At 30.5% G+C, this 18,489-nt stretch overlaps 1 protein-coding gene across 1 annotated transcript; it reads left to right on the top strand.

Moving 5' to 3' along the window:
• The first annotated feature begins 10,711 nt into the window (after positions 1-10,711).
• On the top strand, positions 10,712-18,154 carry LOC123205738 (condensin complex subunit 3-like). Its single transcript, XM_044622763.1, has 12 exons — positions 10,712-11,115; positions 11,424-11,627; positions 12,477-12,622; positions 12,798-13,066; positions 13,296-13,396; positions 13,824-13,971; positions 14,047-14,486; positions 14,942-15,456; positions 15,545-15,605; positions 15,733-16,008; positions 17,102-17,363; positions 17,604-18,154. Exons 1-12 carry the CDS (start codon positions 10,765-10,767, stop codon positions 17,936-17,938), a joined length of 3,108 nt encoding a protein of 1,035 aa, XP_044478698.1. The 5' UTR covers positions 10,712-10,764; the 3' UTR covers positions 17,939-18,154.
• Positions 18,155-18,489: the final 335 nt, after the last annotated feature.

The following is an 18,489-nucleotide window of genomic DNA, read 5'->3' as shown; positions in this document are numbered from 1 at the left end:
GTTTACACATCTTGAAATATACGGTGTATCTCAAGTCATATGGCTATGGAAAATTTTGTTTGTTTAAATAACACCAAAGGGCAGTTGTTCCAATCAATGGAACAAATGTTCATTTTGGATGAACTTTAGTCAACAAGCACCTATGTGTCACACCAAGCTATCAAAAACAACTCTAAGATGTGAGATATGTTATTACCTTTTATTAAGTTTGTTCAACACTATGATAGTATTACCATATTATATGTACCCTTAATCATAACGACATTAGGGATATATATGTTCATAGGGTTCTCAGAACGTTTGATCATTTTGTCATAGTTCAACTATTTTAAAGACATTTATCTTAACTTATATAAAAAGACATGTGCAAACAGATAAACCGTTAAACAATGCCATTTTATTGATTGAATATACATGATACATGATACAAACAATAAAGATGGTTGGCTCTAGGACACCTACTTTAAATAATGACTATTGACATGTAGAGCATGTCACACATGTGTGAGGTAATAACCCCTAAGTGTTCAACATAACTCATATCAAGACAATATCAATAAATAAGGTACATGTTTAAACCTTGATAGACCTAACCAACTACGTTTGAAAGACAATCTTGATGATCCATGTATGATCATCACATGTGCTCTTTTCATATCGACTTCTGAACGAGACATGATTAGCCCCGTGGTATACACCATATGAACCACACATCTCGAAACAAAGTACAACCATGATATCTCAAGTCAAAGAATCTATACACTAGTATGATTTATGATGTATCATTGACTGCATATTAATGTCCGTGTGATCATTGTTTAGTAGTCACATTCGATAAACAATATAATATAATAACCTTTGATCAATTCTCCAACTATCAAATGGTTCTATTGTTTACCCTTGTGTACATCCACCATGTCAATATCATCCAACAATATATTATGGTGATATAGCACATGTCTGCTATGTAATACTATTGCCCAAACAGATTACCTATGTTAGGAATAATTTGATGACGTTTATTAAAATTTATCAGGACCTCTCACATGTCATATGTATATAACTAATATGGTTGAATATATAACTAAAACATATGCATAAAAGTGACGCAGTAAACATGCAAAGTATGACAAAACTTTTCCTTTATTAATAAATGTATATGCAAAATATATAGCCCTGAAATTGACAAAGCGATTAGTTTTTAAGGCATACTCTAACATGTTTATCTTAATGGTTCCTCGATATGAACTGATACACATCAATGACCAACACAGATTATGCTATAACTTTATCCCACTATAGCCACTAATTCAAACAGTCATGAATATCATTTAGTATTATTATGTGAGATATATTCTTTTGTGCTTAAGAGTAACGAATCATTTGTTAATCAATTATACTCTCTATGTATCTCATGATATAGGCAATTACTACTTTCATAGATAACCCAATTACGATGACATGTTAGATAGTGTCAAATCATACTGATTCTTATACAAGACAATCTAATAACCTCAAGTCAAAGGATTACATGCACCCGTGATGTTTAGAGGATTTATTCTATAGACACTAAAGTAGCCATCTATCTGAATATCTTCTGATTGGGTCAGTCTAATGAACATGTCTATAGCATGTACCTATGTGCTGCACCAAACAATCTACAATAGTTTTGACACGTGAAAACGGTCGCCACTTTTGATAGGATCATTCAATACTATGATAATCTCATCATCATTACATATGTACTTATTCATTGTAATGTCAGGATTACGAACTTTTCTAGAATGACCAATTAACATACACATAAAATTTTCACGATTAGTTGTTTAATTCCCTCATTACAGTTTTACCATTTTGATGAGATATTATTCGTACTATCATATAATTAAACATATATTAATAGAATAATAATAATTTTTAAAATTAATTATTAATATAAAATTACATTCACAAATGTCAAATGCGATTGACTCTAAAACACCTACCCTAACAAGATAATGTTTCATCATATCCATCAACTAACTTAGAACATATGGAGTACCTTCTACAACTAATAATAGAGAGGTATTGGATAATGTCTCTTGCATTAAGATTTTTTATAATAATAAAATTATATATATAAATAATAAATATAATTTTATATATAAATAATAATATATTATCATATAATAAATTAATTTTATATAAAAAAAATAAATTAATTTTTAATCACATAAATATATCATTATTTATGTACAGTATTTATACACATATATTTACTCTTTTCATAAAGCTTACTGTGCTACAATTTAAATAGCACGCGCTTGGCATGAATGTGGAGTTGGATCACTCACCTAACATAAGTAAGGTTGGTGTATGTCCAGGTAAGCCACTCAATTCCTGTATAGACAGTCAACTGTTTTACAGTAACAAAGGCTAATGTGCCAAAAGAAGAAAATATTAATATGAAAATAAATTGAATTTAATAAAATATTTCCTTATGATTTTATAGAACAAATAATTGAATTGATCTCACAAGATTTCAATTAATTCAGAATAATATTATATTTATAAATAAATTATATATATACAAACTGAAATAATAATAATTAATTAATTAATTTTAAAATAAATAACCATATTATCAATTTTTAAACTGTTATGATAATTTATTTGTAATGATAATTTCTTTTATAAGTATAATTTTATTCATTACTCTAAATCAAAAGCTATCATGAATCACGGCAGATTTATGTCTACCAATAAAAATCAAAAGCTCCCTCCCAAACTTTAGAAAAAAGTTTCAGTCATGGGTAGGTAAGAATAACTTTTTCTTCCCATAAATTCTGAGAGGAAATGAAATTTTCACCATTGTCAAAGTAAAATTCGGCTTTCCCGTGTTGTTGCTTTTTGTGTATGCTATCTTCAAGAGGGGTTAAATTTAAATTGAATCAAATTTAAATTCAATTTGATTTATATATAATAAAATTTGAGTTTAAATTCATTGTAGCTAAACTCAAATTATGTTTAAATTCGATTTGATGTATTTCAAACTCAAGTTTTTCATTAACTCATTATTAAAATAACATCATTTTAATACATATTAGTCAAAACGATATTATTTTATATCAATATTTTAAATTCATAAGCTTGACAAGCGAGCTTAAGCTCGAGCTCAAAAATGTTTGCTCAAACTCAAGCTCGCTCAAGCTTGTTTAAGGCTATCTTATTTTAAACTTGTTCAAATTAAGCTCAAATTTAAATTCAAATAAATTCAATTTGAATTCAACTTTATCTTCAAGCATAGGAGAGATATGACTCTTATAAATGCTTGCCCAATGAGAACTTTATAATATATATATATATATATATATATATATATATATATATATAAAGGACTATTTTTATTGAAATTTTAACTTAATTTTAAAAATATATTCACCTCAGTTTAAAAACTCAAATATTTATTTATTGGCTAATTTATATTAACAAATTTTATTATAAGTAAGAATAAAATCATTATTTTATCATTAAACTATAAAATCTAAAAAATTTATATTATTTTCTCTCTAAATTTAGAAAACTAATAATTTTTTCTCATTATTAAACTTTAAAAAACTATATTTCCTCCTTAGGGTTTTTTTTTTTCTCCGATGACAAAGTTTCTTTTTGGCCGACTTTCTCTTTCCACCCATCTTCTTTGGCAATGAAGTTCCTTCTCTGGTTAAAGAGTAGCCATACTCATTCGACGAATTGATTCTCACCCATTCGTCTTCATTTTCTCTCATTGCTTCATCGTCATCAATCCAGAGAAGAAGCATCGTCGATCTGGCAGCTCAAGTGGAGAAAAAGTGTCATCGATTTGGAGAAGAAGCTTCGTTGTCGAGAAAAATCATCTAGATCGATAATGCTTCATCAAGTATTGCCATCCTTCGTCTTCTAGACACCGTTCTTTCATTATCTGGCCACCGTCTATTCATTGGATTAGTTGACTATAAATAATTTTCAAACTCTAAGAGGAAAATGATAACTTTTTAAAACTTAATCTTAAGAACAAATTATTAATTTTTCAAACTAAGAGAAGAAAATGATATAGATTTTTACGATTTTAAGGTTTAGTGATAAAATAATGATTTTGTTACTCACTAAATTAGTTGACCAAAAATAATTTTCAAACCCTAAGAAGAAAATGATAACTTTTTAAAACTTAATTTTAAAAATAAATTATTAATTTTTTAAACTAAGAGAAAAAAATGATATAGATTTTTACGATTTTAAAGTTTAGTAATAAAATGACAATTTTACTTTTATTTTAAATAAAAAATTTAATAAAAATTAATTTATAAATAAATATTTAAATTTGTAAATAGTCACATATATGTTTTTAAAATTGAGTAAAACTAGGGTGAAATATACTCATATCAGACAACATCACGTCTCACATCAACCACCGACTTGCAATGTTTTATTTATTTGTTGTACCATAATGTGAAAAGGATATCAGAATTATAAACAAAATAAAAATGTGGAATTCCAACAATATGTAGCGGGCATTGCACGTCTAAGTGTTGTCTTGTATTGAACGTAACAGTAGTAGGAGAAAGTTTTAGCTGATCACATGCGATGGAAGATACCACCAACCCTATCTACTTTATCCACCCTGCACAAATTCAACCAATCCTTTAATTTATTTAATTCAATTTTGACTTTTAAACAAAAATTAAATACCGCAAATTTTAATTTATCTCCTCGTCACCCACTAACACGAATGTGAGCCTCGTATTCAGATTCCACTCTTGAATCTGAAATTGTCAATTTTCAGACTTGTTCCAGCTTCTTCACGTCATCTTATGCAAGTGGGTTTTTGCCCCTTTTGTCATGCTGATATAATATTTAATGGGTTTAATTTTATAAATTTTTTTGTTGGGAAATTAAAAATTAGTTTTTGTGTTATATTGGAATTGACCCGCAGATTTCGTTGATGATTATGAATGGGGGGATTTGGTTATGTACCCACCATTCAAAAGGAGTACTTATTTTATTAGCTTGGTCTTTGCAGATTGAGTCTAACCAGAGGCTCTTCATTTATCATTAAACTAGAACAAGCAACCGTATGAACAATATTTTTTTTAATTTTTAATAATTAGAGACCTTTTTGTATTAGTTAGATAAGTAATCCTAAGATATAGTGATCAAATTACAATTATTATATCAAATAAATTAAAATTTTATAAGTATTATAAATATTTAAACTCAAGTCTTTCTCTTTAAAAATTTTAATACTCTATTGATTTTGTTAACTCTTAGGGTCAAGTATAAATAATATTACTAGATAGAGAAAATATTATTTCAAATCATCTAATTCAATCAAATGGTGACTCAATTTAAATCAATTTGTATAGAATCTATTTTTACTTATTTTTATCTCAAAAGATGAGAAACGAACATTTATGGAGGGGACAAAACCTATCCATGTACTTAAAGCGAAATCACACACACAATATATATATATATATATATATATATTTGGTAAGGCATCCAATACGTTTTTTTCTCTTAAGTCTATTCGGATCCACGTTACACTTGTATTGTAACTTTAATTTTATTATTTTTCAAATTTCATTTACAATAAAGAGTCGTTATAGACTTTGCTAGCAAAATAAATAAAAATTTTGAAAGCTCCGTTATCTTAGGAAATGAAAACAAATAAATTATGGTTAAACGACTCTGTTATGGCAAACAAAAATATAATTGTGATGGAAATAATTTAAATTATAAAATTTATTATAATTCTTGCACTTTAATTTTCTTAGAGTAGTATTATATATATAAATAATAATATATCATCATGTGATTGAATAATTTTAAATTAACGATAAAATAATACTCAATCACATAATGATATATCATTGTTTGTATATAAAGTTATATATATTATTTATGCACATAATTTTATTGAATTTCTTATAGCCATGAATACTTCAATTCAAAATTTTAACTGTCAAAAATGTTTAAAAAAAAAACTTAAAATTTTAAAATTAATTATAAGTAATAAGTATATAATAGAAATTGTAACTAAATGATTCATGTGTATTATTGATTTGGAGTGGGGCGATTAAAAAATATAATCAACAAATTACAAGACTTAATGGATATTAAACGTAGGATGTGCGATATTAGATGGTTAATCACCGACAGAGGGTTACTATGATCATAAATGAAGTGAAATTAACCATCTTAATACACAAGAAATACATAGGTACGGTGGGGTATGTCGTGAGTGCATAGAGACTATACTTCTCATGACTCTTGATAATAACATAATGGTCATCTATGATGATAAAACCTACGACCTAACTTTGATGATAAGGTGAGACCAAATATGTTTGTGTTTGCTACATACCATATATTCAAAATTTTACAATTAATTGTTAAGGACCAACTTTATGGATTAAAGTCCCGTTATTGATGTGATTATAATGCATCCAAGGGCTTTATCAACTCAAAGAAACATTGAGAAGTTTGAATGTTCATTTAGATAAAATCTTATAAGCTTTTGATTTTATCAAAACAAATATGACTCTTGTGTGCACAAACAATCAATGGAAGTGCGATAGTATTTCCGATATTGTCCATAAAAAATAACACACTATACTTTCATACGATAAAAAACTTATTTATTTAAGTGTTTCTTCATTAAAAAAACTAAAAAAGACAGATTATACCTACCTAATATGATATATTGTTGTATATTGTATTAATTACTAAATGTTAAGTAAAAATGTATACTTAGACAAGATGCAAAAGAAACTCAACATGTAAAAATCTAAAGGATTTCTTGTTATATCGCAAGGTGTATGTCTCTTTTAGGGATTGTGTTATCAAATACAATAAGTGAGAGACAAAAAAATTTGAAATCTATTAGCATTATTCACTGAATTATATTAGTTGAATTATTAGAGGCTTAAACAAAAATTAGGAGATTCTCTAACATCTAATTAATTATTAAAATTTGGCCTCTCTTTACTCTCAAGTGATAATTTTTCCAAGGCCACAAAAGGTGCTTAATTTCATTATCTTGAAAGGCCAACTCTAAACTTGACTAATTTGCTTGTAGAAGGCCATGGATGGCTATGGTTGTACATTAATTATAACTTGATTATCAGAACATATCAGAACCTCAACTTCTTCTAATAAAATTAATTTGAAGTCAAATTAGCAATGTCTAATCTTGGCATAGCAATCTCAAAAAATAATTAAAAACTAATTAATTATAAACATGGGTAAATCCACATTGAATTTTTTTTTTTTTTTTGGATAATGAGGAAGCCCACTTGAGCAAAATCATTATTTGTTTAAGATTGAATTACTCATATCGGACAGATAAAGCCTTGGGATATACAATTAGAGGATACTTGAGCTTATATTTTTTTTTACTTAAATTTGATAAAGTCTTTTCTTTTACCGATGAAGCTTTCTTTGGGGGTCTCATTTAATGTTTTTATTTGTGTGTAATGTATCATGCTCTGTTATCCACTAAATCCATTGCAATGACTATTATTTATAAATAAATATAACCAATAAGTCTATGTGTATTTATGTTGAGTATCAGAATCTTTTATTATTTACCCATCAAACAAAGTAATATACGAGCGTGTGATTTATAGTAAAGGAATATTATTTTAGTAATTTATTTTTTATTATTTATGTTACTTTACTTGATTTATTAATAATAAAATATATTTTCTATCATTAATAATGACGTGACATGTAATGTATCCAAATTTAGTATTAAAAAATTAGTAAAGTAATATTGATTTTGTTATAATTTTATCTTTACTTATTAATTTTGTAGGATTCAATTTTAAATTAATATAACAAGTAATATGAAATATATTTTAAAATAATTATACTTAAAAATATTTAAATAAAAATAATATTTTAGTATTTTTTATTATCTCTAACTAAATACAATAATTATTTATATTTATTAATTTTTATTAAATATAATAATAATTTATTTTAATAATTTTTAAAATAATTTATATTTATAATAATTTTTATATTTAATAATAAAATATTAATTAAATTAAACACCCATTATAAATAATTAAACATAGGGGATTAGAGCAATTTTCCTGTACCTCTGCGAAACACTCTAGTGCAATCAAAACTATACTTGTATCTGACGGATATCATTGCATTTTACATGACTACCATTGTATCTGACCAATATTGTCAAATTTTATATAACTGAAACTGTATCTTGCCTATATTATGTTCAAAGCACATTAATTACATATATTTGGTCTCGACCGACTTGTTACCTTGGTTTGAGTCGTGTTATAATATTCATAAATAATAATAATAAGATGACGTATGATTTCGATACTTTCCAAAAAATAATAAATGATTTGGTGAGAAAGCGATGGCAAGGAAAGGAGAAGCGAAGACTTGATAAATAGGAAGTCTACCTCAATTATAAATATAAAAAAAAAATGTAGCAGCCAAAATGACCACAATTTCCAATTTCCATTTTTCCGAGAGTGGAAACATTAGTGTGAACAAGAAAGCATATTTGCGTTGGTGAAGCTGACAAATGAAGGCGACAGCATTGCTGTTAGGGAGAATTTTGACAGCAAGAATTGACAGCGAGTGGTGCATCAGCAGCAGCATCCTAGTTGGGTTTTGGCTTGGGCATTGGCAATGGCATGGCATCTCTGATGCTTACAAGAAGTGTCATTAGGCGGCCACAATAATGATCATATAAATATAGCTCAGGTATCTTTGTCCATACCAGCCCATGTCTTCTTTCTTTTGTTGGGTCATTTAATCAGTTAAATGTAATATTTATTTTTAACTTTTTGAATATTTATAGATATTATTTTATTTGGAATAAAGGAATCATGATGCTTTAATCCTTCCCTAGAAGGGATTTACATTTTTTTAAGAACCAATAATTCGTCATGGCAGCATTCGGAAAAGATCATTGAAATCCCCATACAGTTATGGAAGTTTATTATTTATAGATAGGGTATACATTATTTCGTTATAATTGCAAAATTTGATTAAACCATTCAAAAATTTATCGTTTGATTTAATCTAGTTTATAAAACGATTCAATCTAAGTTAATAAGATTTAGTTTACGATTTAGGATATGATTTAGATAATTCCAAACCAAATTAAAAGGGCACCCAGAAAAAAGTATAAACTATAATCCAAATCAACCCAAATCATATTTTTTCAATTTGGTTTGATTTGTTTTGAAACATAAAATGATTTGATTTAGTTTTTGAAAATTTTCCAAACTAATTGTTTCAGTTTAGTTTGCAAAAATTCTTAAACTGCATCATATCAGATTATAAATACTCTTATTTATCAAAATAAAATGTGAAATAAATATATAAAATCAATATCAATTTCTAAAGATTTAAGCCCCAAATTATAAGATGCCATTACAATTGTCTCAAAGGTAAAGTTGCTTGTAAATAAGTTGACGTATTAAACAATGTTTTTAGAACCAAATTAAATATTGATCTGGTGAAAATGGTGATTTAGTCTAACTGATAGTTAGATCGGTTGATTAATGGTTAAACTGATTAATTGTTTAAAAATAATATTAAATTTTTTTATATAATTTATAATTAAATATAAAATTTAATTTATTTAATATTAAAATAAGAATAATTTAGTAGTATATATATTCAAATATGATAAATAAAGTTTTATTTCTAGTTTTTATAATGAATTTTGAAAAAAAATTAAATTTTTATATTGACCAAATTAAACTTATTTTTATATATAATTTAATTGATTTAATTAATAATTATCTGTTTAACTAATTAGATTGATCTGCCTAATCTAACTTTTAAAACGTGGTATTAAGATGACTTCGTGGAAAGTGCAAATCTTTGTAAAAGTGTATTTTATTAAGCACATTCAACATTGCATGTTACAATTAGAGGGTTGATATTTCTTTGTCAAATGTCTAATATGTGTTGTGTGGCTGCGGTTCAACCAACGTTTTTGTTGATTTTGATTTTTTCTAGTTCAAAACTCTTTAATTATTATTAATTAATACTCATAATTATCTTACCTAATTTTCAAAAAATTAACATCACAAAGACTTTAATTGAGTCATGGGAACCTTGTGGCTTTCACAGTTTCAATCCAAGCCAAAAGTTCTAAAATAAAATATTAACAATAAATTTATATTGATTTGATTGATAGTAGGGGTGTTCAGATTTCCCAGTAACTGAATTGACTGTTTTTCAAATGAAAAAATAAATTATTTGAAAAATTAATTTAATAATATGAAAAACTAGATTTCCCATCTGATTTACCTATTTTTTAAAATTGGTTAACCAAATTAGTTTTTGAAAAATTGAACAAGAAATTTATAAAGAATTGAATTCGGTTCAGTGTTGATTAACTAAAAATTCAGATCTATTAATTAGTATTTCTGATTTAGTTCAAAATTATTTAATTTTTGAACCGGTTTGGTTAAGGAGAAAAAAAATAGTTCAATCCGAAATATTGCTAAACCGGTTGAGTTAACCGGTTTAGAATTGTGAAAGCATTCAGTGTTTTAGAAACCATTTTGTGATGTTGCTGTCTTTGACAACTGGGCCAAGTTTGGGCTAGAATGAAGCTTTACATGTCGGCCCAGCCTAAAAGAGAATTTTCATCTCCCGCTCCATTTCAAAAATCAAGAGGCAACTCAATTCAAATCAGACCTATTTTCTGTAAAAACACAGAGAGTGAAAGAGAGCTCTAGAGAGAGAATGGCGGAAACTGAATCAGAACAGAGGCAATTGATGACGGTAATGGCTAAAATCCTGGACGAAATTCGAACATCATATGCCACACACAACCGTAAGCTCAAACAACTCCGAGCCGTTCAATCAAAATATCAATCTCCGGCCCAGTTCTTCTCCGCCTTCTCCAAAATCCTAATTCCTCTTTTCGGCGCCCAGCGGCGCACCGCCTCCGCTGAGCGCGTGGTTAAATTTGTTTCGGCCTTCGCGGTAAACAATAATGACGGATTTGTGGAGGACTTTTTTAAGTTTCTTTTGATTGGTGCTGCAGCTGCCAACAAAACCGCTAGATTTCGAGCTTGTCAGATAATTTCTGAGGTATATATTTTCAATTATACTTGTTTTTTTTTTTCTTTTTGGGCAATATTAAATTACTGGGCTGGTTGGTTGGTTGGTTTTGTAATTTGAATTGAGCAGGGTTAGACTTTGGGGTTATTAAGAACGAAAGAAATAAAGATAATGCCTGTTATTTGTATTTGAAATAGTAAAGCTATCGAAGAAAAAATTCTTAGGTAAACGGCTTTCTGTTGGATTCTATTTTGGGTATCATTTTATTTAAATAATAAATCTATTAACTAGACTATTATTCGTGTTATTAGTTAATCCAGTTCCATTTCTCATTGTAGATCATAATGCGGTTGCCTGATGACATTGAAGTCAGTGACGAGATATTGGAGGAGGTGATAGAATGCATGAAAGTAAGGGTAGGGGACAAGGTTCCTGTAATTCGTACATTTGCAATCAGGTCTCTTTCACGGTTTGTAAATGATTCGGACAACAGTGACATTCTTTATTTATTCCTTGAGGTGCTTCCCCTTGAGCAGAATGTGGTGAGTGACACTCTTTAAATATTTCTTGCTCCCGAATGGAAGTGTTTTGATTCTAAGAATTTAGACAAGTGCCTGTTATATGCAAGTTATGTTACTGTATTGATGTTTGTCTTGTAACTCTTGTTGACCGGTTTCAACTAACCCCTTTGCCTACCTGAGTATAGCACATGATTACGTATCCAGCAACTTTGTCAGTTTAGGAAATTATACCAAAACTTGTCTTTTTTCACAACATAAAAACTTAGACGGTCAGCAAAATGCTTGTTATTCTAAAAATGTTCATGGATGTTGGGTTCTTATTTTCACAAATTAGTCATTGTTTGTGTCGTGGGATCATACAATGATTATTTCAAATGAAATTTATGATGGGTGTTTTGAGTATTGAATATTTGGATGACCTTTGTGAAGGCCTTTTTAAAATCATTTTTATTCAGATCCATTAAATTCATTCTTAGGATTTTTAGGTATTAATTTAGTATTCAAATGGAGGAATTAAAGAAATCAGGATAATATTACTGATTCAATAATTTCTTGAGTACTAGGATTTCAATTTTGTGGTAGTGGTTACCATTTCATAATTTTTTTTTTTTTTAAATTCTTGATGTCTATTTTCAGGTAAAATCTCATGAAGTAGAAAAGAGCAACTAACTTCTGATCATAAGCTCAATTTGTTCTTAAATGTATCTGAATTTCTCATTTTTCCAATGGATTTCAAGGAGGTTTAAATATTTATTCACAAAAGACTGAAGAGTTTTTGTGCCATAGAGATGGATAAATTTAATCTTACTTTTGAAAGTTAATTGTTGTGTGAACCTATTGCTTCAGTAGCTAAAATTCTTGTGATTTCAGGAGGTGAGAAAGACAATTGTGTTATCATTGCCTCCTTCAAATGCAACTTCACAAGCAATTGTCAATTGCACCCTAGATGTTTGTGAGTCAGTGCGCAAATCTGCATATCTTGTACTGGCTAATAAATTTCCTCTTCAAAGCCTCAGGTAAGTTTCATTTACATGCATTTCATACAGATTAGTGTCTCACATATTACACAACCAAATATCAGGGTAGTAAGCGAACTAAGAAATAGTCTTATTTGTAATGACAATTATTGTGTGTTGTTTGACTGTTATTTTATGTAGTTTACATTTTTTATTTTTCCTCTTCATCTGGTAGCATCAAGCTTAGAACAATAATTCTTCAGAGAGGACTTGCTGATCGTTCTGAAGCTGTTTCAGAGGAGTGTCTGAAATTATTGAAAGACCACTGGCTAGCCAAGTTCTGCAATGGAAACTCTGTAGAACTTCTCAAGTATCTTGATGTTGAAACATATGAGTCAGTGGGGGAGTCTGTAATGCAGGCTCTTTTAAGAGATGGTTTAGTGAAAGTGAGTGATGGTGAAAGTATCAGGGAGTACATATCATCAGCTGGTGATGAAATTGAAGGTTGTGAAACTTTTGGATAAATCACAGGCATTCTTAATTTTCTATTATCATTGTGTTTTATTCTTCTCTAATTCCTTCTGTAGTTTCCAGATTTATTATACTTAATTTGCAATTTTTTGTTAATGAGTCGACTAAGAAAAAAAATTTTATGCCAATTGCTGTTGCCGTGTCAGAGGCTCAGATTCAAGAATCTATATGGTAGCTAAATGTTTTCATTTGCTGATGTTAGGTAACTCATCATCACATGACAACCAAAGCATCCAATTAATGGAACCAGAGGTTGCTCTTTATTGGAGGAGTCTATGCAGGCACCTACAGATGGAAGCACAGGTAACTTTTCTCAACAACTCCATTTTTGATTTTATTTTCCTTTTTGTCTGTTTATGTTTTCTCCATTTTACTTTCTCCTTGTCTTGCTGGAATGGCTGTCTGCTAAGTGCAAATTTATTTGATTTCAGAGAATTCAGCTCAGTTTTTAGTGAGACCATCTCATTTGCTTCTCTATTATAAACCTCAAAGGATTTGAAAACCTGTATGCTGTGTCTAGACTATGTGGATTTGCTGCACTTCTATACTTATTTTGTTCAAAATGTTAGTAGATGGGAGTGGGAAGATATAGTGTGAGAGAGGATAGAACAGACTAGCCTTGTTTGAAATATATGAAATGTTTGTTGGACTTCTCATGCTTATGCTCTGTTATCAGATTGTCATGCTTGAAAAATTCATACTTATATGAGAAAAAAGTGTGATTCAACAGGCAAAAGGTTCTGATGCTGCTGCTACATTGGGCACTGAAGCAGCAGTATATGCTGCTGAAGCTTCAGACAAACATGACCTTCTTGAAAGAATTCTTCCTGCAACAGTTTCTGATTATGTAAATTTGGTTAAAACTCATATAGATGCTGGTGGGTTATGTTCCTCTGATTGATGAAAGCACATACTGTATCACAATATGTTTCTAATTAGACCTGATATTTCAGGACCAAATTTTCGCTTTGCATCTAGGCAGTTACTGTTGCTTGGTGAGATGCTTGATTTTTCTGATGTTACAATCAGGAAAGTTGCTGGTGCATTTGTGCAAGACTTATTGCACAGGCCACTGGAATATGAAATGGTTGATGAGGGGAACAAGGTTGTCATAGGAGATGGCATAAATCTTGGTGGTGACAAAGACTGGGCTGATGCAGTATCCAGATTGGCAACAAAAGTCCATGCTGCCGCCGGTGAATTTGAAGAAGTTATTCTTGAGGTTGTGAAAAAGCTTGCTCAGCCCTGCAGGGAGAGAACCGCTGACTTTATGCAGTGGATGCATTGTCTTGCTGTGACTGGTCTTCTATTGGAAAAGGCAAAATCATTTCATTTGGTCCAAGAAAAGGCTACAGAATTTGCCGAACTTCTGCAATCTTTATTGCTTCCTGGGGTATGAAATTTTATCTGTTGCTGTTATGTCAAGTTTTCATCTAAATATTCACACTGAAATTGTTTAGGGCTATATCAGGTGTTCTTTGGCATAAAGTGTTTAAATTTTGTTGTGGGCTTAGGTGTCCAACTTGTCTCTGAATCATAGGCACTTACATAAAACTGAATAATTTGATTGTAATCATATGAGAAATATATTAAGATAATAAACAATGTGTGTACTGATACTAAAGCTGAAATATTTATGTAATCTTGTAAAATTGAGAAAGAAAATAATCAAACATATTGTAGATTAAATACATGTCCTCCTTTGTGCAACATTTCGATTGCATAAAAAATATATTCCCCGACCCATACCCTTGTGTCTAAAATATCTGTACTTGCTCACGGCTTGAGCTGAGTATGCTATTGTTCAAAAATTCTTCAAAGGTATGAATTTATTAACTGTGGATGCAGGCAAAACATGTTCACTTGGATGTGCAGAGGGTTGTGGTCAGATGCCTTGGCCTCTTTGGATTATTACAGGATAAGCCAAGTGAGGAACTGGTAAAGCAGTTGAGGCTCTCTTTTACAAAAGGCCCCCATACAGTTAGCATGATGGCTTGTAAGGCATTAATTGATCTTGGGATGTGGCATGGTCCACTAGAAGTTGACAAGGCCATGGGGCAGGATCTTTCCTTCCAACCTCAATCTGATAAGATGACTTTTAGTCCAATAAACCTTTCAGAAATAGATGAGGATTTGAATATTGGATTACTTGATCTTTTATACTCTGGACTTGAGACGAGTGATTGGGGAAAATCTTTAGAAGGTGATGAAAATGAGTCAATTCAAGCTGTTCTTGGAGAGGGGTTTGCAAAAATTCTTCTTCTTAGCGAAAAGTATCCAAGTATACCAGCTGCTTTACACCCTTTGATCTTAGTCAAGCTCATCAACCTGTATTTCAGTAATGAATCAAAAGATCTGCAGAGGTGGATATCTGTGCCTTTTTTTTGCATTCCTTCTCATCATCTTTATAAGAATAATCTTTTAGCTTAATTCTCTTATGAATTTGACCAGGTTGAAACAGTGCCTATCTATTTTCTTCGAGCATTATGCTTCCCTCTCAGCAAATCACAAGGTAAGTAGATATATGTGCCCAGGGAAAATCAACTGTCCTTTTTCCTTTTTGTTTTTTCAGCTGAGCAAAGATGCTCTGATATCTTTGTATGTTTACAGTATAAATTTTCTTTAATTTGGAAGTGCAGAAATGTTTGTCCAAGGCTTTTGTGCCAGTCATGCGTTCTATGTGGCCGGGCATCTATGGAAATGCCGGAGGTTCTTCAATGGTGGTGTCGAATAAGCGTAAGCGAGCAGTCCTAGCATCAAAATTCATGCTGCAGATGATGCAGGCTCCCTTATATGGGAAAGAAAAGGAAGTGGAGGGGGGAAATGGTAGTAGAGAACTGCCAGAGACCTTAGATAGCAAGGACTATTCACTGCAGTATGGGGAGGAGGGGCTTGCAATACGCATAGCAATTGAGGTAATTGTTTTTAATTGATAGGCTGAGCTTATATAAGGTTTATGTTGGACTATGAAGGATAGTGAAAAGTAAAATATGTCAATTCTGACTTTCCTGATTATGCCATTATCACATGCTTCAACTATAAATGTTTCTTCTAAATTCTGGATTACTTTAGTTGCCAATATTTTGCTGTTTGTGAACAAAAATGTTCTTTCAAATTGCAAGACAAATTCTTGTACAGTTTTTTAGATTAGAAAGCCATAGCGCTTGTTATCCTGGTTAATGTTTGTTACTGTGATCTTACAGTATAAGGAATTGATCCTTATACTTCTTGTTCTGTTGCAAGTGATCTTAGAGTAAGTGCTAAACTTTCTGTAATGAAGTGCTAATTTTCGGGGTGAATAAATTGAAAGTTAATCTCTTTCAGCTCACTCATAGGTTAAGAAGCAGCAAGCTGAGTCCCCCCTACCTTCCGTGTTTGCCTTAACTTCTCCATATGCATGGTTTTACACGATAAATTATTTGCATTATCACAAGCATAGCTTAATTTTTGTCCATATCAAAGTTGAGTCTGTTAAAATCTCTTAAACCATGAAACCTGAGATTTCACAATGATATGCAACCTTTTTCTCTCCGGTTAAATGCTTATTTGAATAATATTGTTTAATTTCCATATAGCTGAGCTAGAAAGAAGTATTACATTCTCTGATTGTTTATTACATCTTGCAATGTATACACATGCATGTGTCATATACATGTTTGTCCGTAAATAATACTGATATGTACAAATGAGATATCTATGTGCATGCGTATATATTAACATATACCAATTCATTCAGTACAGTTTCAATTGAGGGTAAAGAATCTCTTAGAAATCTTACCGAAATTATCAAAATCTTTTCCTAGTTTCTCAAAGGGAAAGGAGCTTGGATCACTAGTGTGGCATATCCTGCTTTGTTGAACCAAGGTCCCATGTTTTGTATAGGATAAGCATATATTGATCATGATAGCGTTAGTTATTACAATTTATATTCTAAGAACTTTAATATATACTTATGTTCTGATGTTACCGGTCTTCAACTTACTAATTGTTATTCTTATGAATTTTGAGGTGCTGAGCTTCCATATGAAAAAGACACCTGCTGAGCGGTCATATGTTTCAGCCCTGTGTAGAATACTTGTCTTACTCCATTTCCGGTTATCAGAGCAAGGGGCAATAAAGTTAATGAGGAAGCTTTTGAGTCGTGTGTTTGAATCTGTCTCAGCTGAAAAGGATCTTGTGAAGGAGTTGAAGCCAATGGCTGAACGTCTTAAGGGACTAGAGAAACATCCCGATGAGGAACTTTCACAAGATGAAGCTAATACTATTATAGGTATATATATTTCCTTTCAGAATCAATATTTCTATAATTGACATTGGATACATATCGCAATGGTCTAATAGAACATGCGTCACTTACAATAGTATAACGATGATGAAAAAAATAGATAGAGGAGGTTGAGTTGAAATTGTGTATGCTTGATTGTATCGTACAGTCATATGCATAGTTTCTGATAACATGCATAAATTAATGCTTTTGAGAGTAACTTGGGTGTGACTGTTGGATTGGTAGGGAGTTTAGACTTAGACTTCAATCTGGATACCAGTGTTCCTGCTGCAGTGCCACAAACACCAGCCCCTTGCTCAACCAGACCAACCCGTTCAAGAAGACGCGTAAAGCGTGAAGAAACTTCCTCGGATGAAGAAGATTCTCATACTTCAATTCAATCTCTGGTTCCGAACATTCCCGCAACTACAAGCGCCCGCTCACAGAGGGCAAGCAAGACTGTCGCACTGTCCAAGATGACTGCTAAAATGGATCGCATCAGGATAGAAGAAGATGATGAAGAGGAAAGCTCAGAGTCAGAGGTAACCTCTGACGAAGATTCAGACCAATTTACCGAATAACTGCAGTACAATCAGTTAGTTTTCTAAAAAGGAACATCTATGGATTGAGTAGAGGAAAATTCAGTTTTTGTGCTTATCATAGTAGTTCCTCTGGCATTGCCATCTATCTCTTTCTGTAAATGTAGGGCCTATTTTGTATTAAACAGTGGCTGAATGTGGACCATTTAGTACATCATATGATCCAATGGTATAAAACCATCTAATCGTACTTGGTCATTTTTTAATTTCCCCAAAAAAAATAAAAGGCTAATGATGCAGCATCAAGAATATCCTTAATCATATTCTCGGCTAAGTGGGGACAGGGGAGTAATCGTATCCTTGGCCATGTGGGGACAGGGGAGGAAGAAATAGACAATGGAAAGGAGAAATAGACAAAGGAAATGAGAAACAGACAAAAGATTTGGTGGGCGTTTGGTCCCAAGAGTGGAAAAATTATTTCCAAATAGGTTATTCTGATAATATAATTTATATTATTTTATTTTATTAATAAATAATAAAATATTTTAAATTATTATTATTAATAATAATAATGTAATAAATAATATAAAAAT

This window comes from Mangifera indica, unplaced genomic scaffold (genome assembly GCF_011075055.1).
Source record: "Mangifera indica cultivar Alphonso unplaced genomic scaffold, CATAS_Mindica_2.1 Un_0014, whole genome shotgun sequence".
Classification (NCBI taxonomy): domain Eukaryota; kingdom Viridiplantae; phylum Streptophyta; class Magnoliopsida; order Sapindales; family Anacardiaceae; genus Mangifera; species Mangifera indica.
Note: the sequence above shows the minus strand (reverse complement) of the source record. Positions and strands in the feature narration are given on the sequence as shown.

Excerpts from the sequence above, each read along its gene's own strand:
- LOC123205738 (XM_044622763.1), top strand. The coding sequence starts at position 10,765 with ATGGCGGAAACTGAATCAGAACAGAGGCAATTGATGACGGTAATGGCT. Across the intron at positions 11,628-12,476 it reads TTCCCCTTGAGCAGAATGTG|GAGGTGAGAAAGACAATTGT; the intron begins GTGAGTGACACT and ends TTGTGATTTCAG. Across the intron at positions 13,972-14,046 it reads TAAAACTCATATAGATGCTG|GACCAAATTTTCGCTTTGCA; the intron begins GTGGGTTATGTT and ends CTGATATTTCAG.